This window comes from Amblyomma mixtum, chromosome 2 (genome assembly GCF_055824585.1).
Source record: "Amblyomma mixtum isolate Tamu chromosome 2, ASM5582458v1, whole genome shotgun sequence".
Lineage (NCBI taxonomy): Eukaryota > Metazoa > Arthropoda > Arachnida > Ixodida > Ixodidae > Amblyomma > Amblyomma mixtum.
In genome coordinates, this window is record NC_143013.1 from 220,662,270 (window position 1) to 220,672,653 (window position 10,384).

Sequence of the window (10,384 nt, forward strand, 5' to 3'; positions counted from 1 at the left end):
GTTCTAGTTGTGCGCGGAATCCTTTGTCCTTTCTAATGAACCTTGTCCTTCTGGGTGCTTACAGAGAGCTCTACCAGGTTCTCAGGAGCTACTATGACATGTTTTTTCATATGTTTATTCTTCTGCATCTGAGAGACTCAGACGTATTCATCAGATATATTTTCATGCATATCAGCGTTCGAATCCAACTTCCTCCAATAAACTCAAAGTACATAAACCTTTCGGGAAAATGCCGCTTTTTCAGTATCAAATTTGCGTCGTTCGGCACTGTATCATAACTGGGGCACTCGGGCCCCTCGCTTGTTCTATTGAAACAGTTCAATTCTGCCTTCTTGACTGTTTTCGCTAGTAGGAAGGTATTCCCTCTCTCAAAATTCTTCGCCTCGCAAGAGGTTACAAAGGCCGTATTTAATGCCTCCAAAATGGTTGCGCACATATTCCACGTTCAGTGGCTTTGCAGTCCCCTAAAAGAAGAAACATGAAATATATAGCCGCAGACACGCGCGATGCACCGGACCAGCACTTCACGCCTGTCTTCCGTCAAAATTTCCTTGAATGAGTCACCTATTTTGAACACCACCTCCGGCGTTCTGACGCTGGCGTACATGCCAACGGCTGTCGAATCCAGGCGCATTTTTTATATGTATATTTCAACTACATTATGCCTAACAGCTTATCTGCGCCGAGCTTCGACATATACCCTTTTCGCTGGAAACAACATCGCACACGCGTTTTTGTTTTACATTTATCATGCACTTAATTTATATAGTTTTATTGCAGGTAAAAAAAAAGTGCTCGCAAGCTGTGCGCTCCGCGAATCGTATAAGGGCTGTGCAAATATGTTGTTGCCACGGTACACGTGGTTTCTGGAATTGACGTTTATTCTCTTATTGCAAACGGAGATGCCAATGCATATTCGCAGTAGCATGCGCATGACCGGGCGAGCGGCAGCGTCATGATGACGTGGCCCCAGCATGAAGCGTGTGCAAAAGCAAGCGGTCGCGCCAGATATAAAGCCAGGCTGATCTGGCACATGGCACCGGCAGTTGAAGTCTTGCTTGGTTCAGCTCACCCACGCCATGAAGACTCTTGGTGTTCTCATAGTCGTCATTGTAGGCAAGTATTTCAACATTTTTTTTCTCTCGCTGTTAGTCTCAGAATGCGCTTTTTTATGGGCAAAATATCTCCTTAATATCTGTTAAGGCGAAGGTATGTTATACGGCATCGGTTTGTACAGTAATTCTTGCTTTCAGTATAACCTTCAAACCGTTCGGAGGCTTTCAAACGTCTTTCTCTTCACCAGTTGTGCTTTATTCGGGCCCTCCCTACCAAGGCAGCCTATTTAAAACAGTGCATGTTGTTGGACAAGTCGCTCGTACATTGTCGATGTTTGCGCTGAGCAGCCCCTTGCTTACCACGTCGGCATAAATCGCACGCATCGTTACTTTTAGTGACATTGCGTAATAGGAACAAAAAAAAATTACATCGCGGCACACAGCAATATCTGATAAAGACAGGCCAGAGAAGCGAAGGATGCCTCAGTAATTAATTCGCTGAACAAATAGGCACGCTGAAGGTTTTTGCAGTTCATATCGCATGAAGAATGCGCCCGCCGTTACTAAGACAACCCAGAAATTCTGACACAGTCTTAGAATGCAAAAGACATGGACTCATCACGACGGGCACAAATAAGTCTCTCGGGAGTGGCAAGCCGGTTCTAGAGAAGCGGTTCGTTATAGGGTCACTTAATATTATATTTAGCTTGCCGCGTCAGCAATTGGTTCGCATGCGAGGGTTACCGAAATAAAGCGGTCTTAATTTCAGTGAGTACTGTGCAGTGTATGTCTTGTCTAAGAACTTTCTCTCTCTTGCGACTCCTCATAGTTGCCGCCGCGCACCACGGCGGCGGTGGCGACCATGGAGGCTGGGGACGCCCTCCCCCAGTAAGTATGGCCCAGCAGACCACCTCTGTCGTCTTTATACATCTAAATAAACGTAAGCGAGTGCTCAGCCATGTACAACAATTCCTAATCTTCAGAGGCATTGGAACGCTTGTAGGCGCTACCGCAATAAAAGGAGTATCAGATGGACGAATTACTTCCGTTTTTGACGTTTTGTTTACACATTCATTCCTCGAAACATAATAGCCGATATTTCAAACGTTACCATTTCCTGTGGGTTCCTTCTCGTGAGACCCACCGCGGTAGCTTAGTGGTTACGGCGTTCGGCTACTGACCCGAAAGACGAGGGTTCGATCCCGGCCGCGGCGGCCGAATTTCGATGGAGGCGAAATTCTACAGGCCCGTGTACTGTGCGAGGTCAGTGCACGTTGAAGAACCCCAAGTGGTTGGAATTTTGCGGAACCCTTCACTACGGCGCCCCTCATAGCCTAACCCGCTTCGGGACGTTAAACGTCATAAACCAAACCAAATCTTCTCGTGAGTGATGTCAATGTCCAACGTGCTCTAGCGCAGTGCAGAAATGTTTATTACAATCACCGCGTGAAGCAAAGCTGGATATCTCCTCGATGTCCTCAGTTCAGGCGTTGAACATGGAACTGCTCGAATGTTATCTATATATCTGAAGTTGAAAACGACTCAGTTGTGCGTAAGTTCATCAAATGGCATACAGTGAGCAACTCATTTTTTGAACATCCGCCATTTTTTGCACTTTGTTTTTTTTTGTGGTGCCCGATACTCGTGTTCAGTAGGCTACGTTAGAAGAAATGAAGAAAGGTTCAATAACAACTTTCTTTTTTTTTTTGGTAGGAGACGCTAGAACTCGAAGGGAACTGAAAACGTGCAGGTAGATAATAATAATTACTCGATCATCGCTATTACACACGACTTTAGTTTTAAACTTTAAGGCAGAAAATAAGCTAAAAATTCGCCGCATTTTTACCCTGAGAAGAATAAGTAGTGAACCTAAAGGTAATATAATTACAGCCGTTTAGTTTATGTAAACTGGCTAAACTCCTACACGTATTACCGCACGTCAACCAAGAAGTGCCCTCGGAATAAACTGTGAATCTAGAATTAGACTTCATGCTGGCGATGTCACACATATAAATCAGACAACAGTGGTAGTAGGATACTTCTTGGGAATATGTCACAGATGCTAGTTCGAATAGTAGACTTTAAATATTTGATGTCGAAATAGGGCTGTGCATAGCAAGTACAGTTTAATTAATCGACGTCCTGCCGTTTACTTCAGAACATTCAAGCTTCTGGAACAAACTTTTGGGTTCTATGTTCTCTAATTGTTCAGTGGTGGGCATGAAAATTCCGAAAACATTGTTTTTGCGCGTTAATATCCTTTTTATTCAAATCAGGGATATAAACTTTACACTAGTGCTTATCGAAACGTATCGGGAGTCAGCACCTTATCGTCACTCGTTAAAAATCTTATGACGTCATTACAGCACCACTGGTTCGAGGAAATTTCAAAATTCTGGAAGAACATTATAGGGTCTAAATATAAAAAAAAGACTATTTTAGTTTTGTTGTGAATACGAGCCGCTATGGCTATTTTTATTTCTGATGAAAAATTGAAGTCATTTTTCGCAGTTAATATCTATTCGCGAAGAATCGCAGTGATACGAATGACATAATTGACAGGACTATCTGCATATATTTATTAATTCCGGTTAAAAAAACGAATGGCTCATGGCTTTAAGTGCTGACGCTTGAAACGCATAAAAAATGGCGGAAGAGAAAACAACTGTATGTTTTGAGATATGGAAGAAAGAAACAATTTCAAAAGCAACTTCAATAGCAACAGAATTAACGGAGAGTTTTAGCATAGTGGAGACGCATTGGTGCTTGCGTATTAGTGTGCTGACGTGGCACAGGCGGTGGCAGAGGCTGAGCCACTGCGCCTCCGAAGCCGGCGTCCGGTAATCCGATGAACGGCTACGCTAATACGTTTCTGCCATGCTCAGGCTCTCTGTCGCTTGCACTGATACGTGCGCACCAATTGTAAATGTTTATTTCTCGTGTCTTCAAGCCTCCTCCTGGTGGACCCATGGGCTGCAACACTACCGAAGGTAGCGGAGGCGGAAATACCACTGAGCCAAGCGGCAGCGGTAACTCAACCTCTCCTTCCGGGGGTAACACAACAGTGTCCGAAGGGGAATCGTCGGATGGTGGTTCGAACTCAACGGAGGAGTCCACAACTGCGGCATCCACTTGATGGCACTAGTAGTCGATGCAGCCGTGAAATATAAAGGGGTATACGACTCCAGTGACCTTACACTATATAGGAGGCTTTTCTAAAGTCCTCTAATGAAAACATGAGCAAAATAAAGTGTGCTTTGACCGCTATTTGTGCCTGTGATTCCTACCGCCCCCGCATGCTTGCTCGTCCAAATGGTACCCGGTCCATCTTGGAAACTATACCATCCGAATGGAAACGGTCCATCTCGACCTAATAAAATTACGAGCTTTCTCTGGCGCTCTTCTGTAACGAAGACGCAAATTCGAGCGTGCAGGAATTCTGCGTGCAGTAGAAACCTTCCGGTAGAATTTCAAAGCCATTTTGTCTTTACCGGTGCAGTGATGGCTCCATTATGCTGCTTAAGCAAAAAGCCTTGGACCTGAATACTCTTGACGAAGACTGTACATTGTTCACGAATATGTTCTGCAATGCTAATCATAGGGCTGTATATGACTATTTAGGACTTCGTGACGGAACATTCTAGACTGCATATCCTCCTTGCACAAAAAAACTGCCGCGGTTTTGTCAAGAGGGCGGTCTTATCTCCTGCCTATGCATGAAAGCCTTCCTCTCAAGCTGCACTTCAGCTGCACTTCCTCCTCATAAAGAGGAAAGCAGCCAAGAATACATGTTGCACTGGCGGGAACTCCTCTAAAACAAACACAGAAGTTCAGCGTATGCACTCGGTATTGGAATGAATTTCAAAGTTCCGCAGTCATTCTGTGGAGTAGTAAGTGCAGCCAAAACAAACTTACCGTTATTCGCAGTGCCTATAAAAGTGAGTGTAGTGACATATAGCAAAATAAATTTGGGTTTACAAAGTGGCCATTTTTGTAATTCGCAAGCATTTTACATCAGAGCGATTGGAAACCTTATGGTAATAGAACCTGTTTCCTTCGCACATTCGCAGAAAATTTTACGGCAACTGCTGAAACGTTTTTTAAAACGATGGTCATAATTCTCCCAGGTACGCATGACAGCCATCCTCCTGCTGGAATTCAGTTTGCACATCCACTTCGGCGAGTGAAAGGCAGTTATGAACTTGTGCCGCACCAGGACCGCACTTTGGAAAAAAGAATTCTGAAGTGCTGCGGTCGCATGCGGCTGTGGGAAAACGAATACGAAAGTGCTGGACTGCTCGAACTGGTGAAGCAAGTACAGCCAAATTGAACACACCTTTAAGCAGTGAAGTAATAAAGTATAATAAAGTAAAGTATACAGGCGTGTAAGAAACTATCCGCTTCTAGAATGCGCATTCGGCAATGCGAGATTTTAAACCACAACGACTGATAAGCATGCCTCTTTCAAGTATTGCAAAAACTTATACTGGAATTTTAGAAAGTGCTCTAACATGTAGGCGGCGGAGGAACAACAGCTTTTTCAGTTCCACGAACACGCATCTGTAAAACATTGGTGCGATGATCACAGGGCGTGTGCAGCCTTTACAGTAGAAGCCATTCGCTGTCTCTGGAAAAAAGCCGAAAGCTAAAGGTTCCACAAAGTGAAACGAGCTTTCCTTTCAGAGTGCGAATGGAGATATGTTCTGCTGAAAGCTATGAATATAAATATGGAAAGCCGGAATAGAGGGCCGAGAGCCGCTGTAAAAGAAGTAAGAAAAAAGAAACCACAAAAGCCCCTAAGGCACTTTGTACGACATGTGCGTAGCGGCGGAACACGCCCTTTTGTTCTCCTTCCGAGCATTTAGCGGGTGAGTTCTTCTTCCAGCATTTTTCCTGTGGTTTCGTGTTGAAGTCCGTTGTTTTATTCTTTTCGGCGCTCTGTGTCCCATAAAGTATCTGAACCAACGGGCCAACTTTGCATTATTACTTCGAAACCTTTTAATTACACCGGCTCCGTCTAACATCTCAGCGTCATTTCTTCTAACACTGTGTCTCTGACCTCACGTCTTGATGTTTATGCCTGCAGGATAAGAGATAGAGAGAATGACTTTATTTGAAAGGCCATACGCTGATAGCATGCCGTAATGTACGCTCCCGTCATGGCACGTTTAGAGGGCTCCTCTCCCACATAGCGGCATTTAACAGCGCTCGACCTAAAAGTGTACTTTCAAGTTCGAGCAATTTTACACTCGGCCCACCGTATTCCCTTTACTTTAGTGATAGGGGACTTTAAAGCAGTCCTTTGCATTGCAATGCAATGTCCACATTGCAGGCGGTCGAGCGCCCAAAGCAGCAGTGTTCCTTCTTCAAAAGACGACTTTACAGAAATCAGCTTTTAAAACGCACTCTTTGGCAAGAAGGTCCCCAGCAGGAACCACATAAAACTTAAAGGCACGACACGCAAACCAGAAACTAAGGGACAAAGGCTCATCGTTGATGTTGGTGGCCGCAGTTGGAGTGGCGCATGTTCTGGTGGAGGATTGGCCAGGGTATTTTCCAAACTCAAACAGGACAAAGACATTGACTCAGTTAAGTTAGGTAGTCATTGGTTGACTTCTGAGTTAAAAGCAATGTAGTTTAGAAAATTATAACTGTGAGGTGTACAGGATTTGAGGTGTACTGGCGGGGCCGAGGTGCAGTAAACGCTAACATTAATTATTCATTGTACATTATCCCCGCAAAGCTGAGAACAAACACGAAAAGACTATTGCTAAAACAAAGAAAACACTTGGCTTAAAGCTTTGCACACACGAGCCATCTACTAATGAAATGAGCTACGACGGACCAGATGATCGCCAATAAGATAGATGGCGGAGTTGGTTGGCATGGGTCAAGGCGCGCATTCCTCACATCCCACCCCTCTTAAAAATTTCCCTATTCTCAAACTAGTCCTCATAGTAGTGTCAGATGAACACTCCTGCAAAAATGTATGTTCAAGGCTGCCAGATATGTCAAGTTTACAAACGCCCTACAACAAGAAATGTGCGAAAGCTGTGCTTTATGCCAACCACGGTGCTCCCCCCCCCCCCCTTCCGGTTGGAATCCTGTCGACTGCGCCAAATGTGAGTTGCCGAGAAACGGTAAACAGTAACTGTTAATTAGGCATCGTATATTTACCCGGTAAAGCAGAGAACCCACACGAAAAGGCTCACTAAAACAAAAGAAACACTTGGCATCAAGGCTTGCACAGGCGAGCCATCTCCTAATGAAATTTGCTACTATGGACCTAGTTGACTGCTGATAAGACAGATGGCGCAGCTGATTGGCATGTGTCAAGGCGCGCATTCCTCACATCCTACCCCTGTCAAAAATTTTCCTATTCTCAAATTAATTGTCCTAGTCGTGTCAGATGAACACTATTGCAATCAATATGTTCAGGGCTGCCAGATATGTCAAGCTTACCACCGCCCTACAGAAAGAAATGAGGGAAATATGTGCTTTATGCCAGCGACGGGGCTTCCCAGCACAAGTTTAAATCTTGTCGACTCCGCCAAATGTGAGGTGTACAGGATGTGATGTGTCCTGGCGGGGCCGAGAAACGGTAAGCAGTAACTTTTAAATAGGCGGTACATTTGCCAGGCGAGGTCCAGAACACACACGAAAAGACTGTCGCTAAAAAAAACACCACTTTGTTTCAAGGCTTGCACACACGAGCCATCTACTAATGAAATCTGCTACTACGGGCCTAGATGATTGCCGAGAAGATAGATGGCGCAGCTGACTCTCATGGGTCGAGGCGCGCATTCCTCACATAATTAACACAAGCAACCCCCTGACCCCCTGACGAAAATATATAATCACGGAGAGAATCACACACTGGTTTCAAGGCGCATCCCCTGGCGCTTCCACCAGAAGAGAGAAGAATCGGAATACTGACCGTCGCAACGCTAAAAACGCAACGTAAAATGCTTTTCTCGCTTAAACCGTTCGCTTATTTGCGCTGAAATTTGACGCAGAGATGGCATTCGACGCTCTTGTTTCTTAAGTACAAGTTTAGATGGTGTTCTTGCCTGATTCGATCAGAATTCATTACAAGTCCGAGTCGTCTGCAGCATCGGCGTCCAATATCAAGCAGCTTTCGCATAATTACTACGGGTGGCGCCGTCTAGTTCCCATTGAAGGAACGGATATTTTATTCGGCAAGCACGAACCAAATTCATCGTACTTTTGGGCAGTTTCTGCAAGCAATATTTCCTGAGCTCACAATTGTTAATGCAGTCGAGAAAGCATCTGGAACCACATAGCACGCTGGGATCCGAAACCACGAGGTTGTGGGTTCGGATCCCACCGGCGGGATGAGGCTGTTTTTTCTTCTGCTTTCTAATCAATTATCTTTAAATAATTACCCTATAAATATCCCATTGATGAACTCCACAAATTAAAAAAAATATTCCCTATTCTCCTTGGTTTCAGCGACTGTTGGCTTCCATCACGTCAGACGATTTAGGTTTCTCATGATCTTCCAGAGCATCTTAGGGCAACGACACCCCGGTGTGCGATCAAGATTTTGCTCCCACACCCTTCAAAATGTTAACAATGAGAGTCTATGTAAACTCTCAAAATTGATCTGCCAAACATATCTACTGCTCCGATCGCTTTTTCGTAGCGGAAACCAATAGAGGAGGAACTCGGGTTTCTACTACGCAAACTTTTCTCTTTCAGAACTACAAAGGTAAGTGTCCAATACTGACATTTTCAGAACACAGTTTTCTAATTCCGTGCAGGAGGATTAAAACCAACCTGCCAGCTATCGCGCACTTCTTGCTGTGTGTCCGGGCGGCCTATTTATTTATTTACAAAATACTGAAGACCGAATCGGTCCAAGCAATAGAAGGAAGGGCGGCTTTTTCCGTCCGCTACGGAGACGAGCGTAGCGTTGGTATGCTCGTCCGTCGCCATCATTAATCCAATAAACGGTTGTTACATTTTTATGTTGGGATCCGTTCTTCAGCAGAAACTACACCCCACCATCCTACTTCGCAGTCACGACGTGTTGTACAACGTCACTAAAAGTAGTGACCCGCACTCTTGATTCCGAATTGACAGCATGTGCTAAACAGAAAGCTCAGCTGGTGAACATAAAGGCAGTTGAAAGCCTAAGAAGTGCTTGAATGCGATGATAAAGATAGGAACTGCAAACCATCTTGAAATAGGAGAGGTTACCTTCATCTTCATACAGATGCTAGCGAGAGCTTTCGTACATAAAAAGCACGCATTCTCAAACTAATAGCCTGCGAAAAGGATTTTGAAATATTTGCCTACCAAGAGGACTATGAGTACAACAAGTGCCTTCATAGCTTGGGAGAGGCGAACTGAGCTAGGCTGCACTGCCTGTACCAGACGCAAAATGGCCTCGATGTGCGGCGCGAGCGATTGCGTTTGCACGCGCTTCATGCCGGGACCACGTCATCACCGCACTGCCGCTAGTCTGCACCTGTGCGAGTTGATGGGAATATACAGTGGCGTTTTTCCTTCTAAGAAGAGAACATACGTTAAAGGACCACAGACACTAATTTTAATTGCATGGTTTCTTCTTTCAAATGAGGCGTTAGCCATTAAAATACATGGTTCAGCACGTGGTATTCGACTACAAGCAGTAAATAATTTATAACTGAATTTTTTTCTAGAAGCTTTTTTGACGTGTAGTTGGTGTTTAAGGCATGTTAGTCATAAAAAACACTTAAGATATAGCCGCTGAAACGTAGTTTTAAAACACTTAAGCCAAGTTACTTAAAGATCTGCAATGACAATAAACGGTGCATCTGCAGTTATTTTGCCATTTTTTTCATGCCTCACGTGACCTAAACACCAACTTCTTGTCCCACCATCATTATTCGGCTAATGAAAACGAAACCGAAACAGCACCAAGAAGAAGAAAATCATTTATAAATTGTTTAGCGACGATACGCGAATAGCACGGTTAATCCACGTATACTAACGCCTAAAGCATCATTTGAAAGAATAAAACACGTAAGCAAAAATTTGGTGCCTTTACTCCTTTATGCACACGAACTGGAACAGCTGGTGGCGTACCACGTGTACCCGGCAACAATATATTTGCACAGCGCTTATACGATTCGCGGAGCGCACAGCTTGCGAGAACATTTTTCCCGGCAGTAAAACTACACACAATAAATGTATGATAAAAGTAAAATGAAACCGCATGTGCGGTGTTTATTCCAGAGCAAAGAGTGGAAGTCAGAGCTCGGCGCAGATAAGCTGTTAAGCATAGTGCAGCCGAAATGTACATGCAGAAAGTGCGCCTACCT

At 44.4% G+C, this 10,384-nt stretch overlaps 1 protein-coding gene across 1 annotated transcript; it reads left to right on the forward strand.

Annotated features, from left to right (window-relative positions):
* The first annotated feature begins 984 nt into the window (after positions 1 to 984).
* On the forward strand, positions 985 to 4,322 carry LOC149362642 (uncharacterized). Its single transcript, XM_089573139.1, has 3 exons — positions 985 to 1,116; positions 1,885 to 1,943; positions 4,006 to 4,322. Exons 1-3 carry the CDS (start codon positions 1,080 to 1,082, stop codon positions 4,189 to 4,191), a joined length of 282 nt encoding a protein of 93 aa, XP_089429265.1. The 5' UTR covers positions 985 to 1,079; the 3' UTR covers positions 4,192 to 4,322.
* The last annotated feature ends 6,062 nt before the right edge of the window (positions 4,323 to 10,384 follow it).

Bases quoted from the DNA above. Each gene is read 5' to 3' on its own strand.
- LOC149362642 (XM_089573139.1), top strand. From the start codon at position 1,080: ATGAAGACTCTTGGTGTTCTCATAGTCGTCATTGTAG. The intron at 1,117-1,884 runs GCAAGTATTTCA...GACTCCTCATAG, and splicing joins TCTCATAGTCGTCATTGTAG to TTGCCGCCGCGCACCACGGC. The intron at 1,944-4,005 runs GTAAGTATGGCC...CGTGTCTTCAAG, and splicing joins GCTGGGGACGCCCTCCCCCA to CCTCCTCCTGGTGGACCCAT.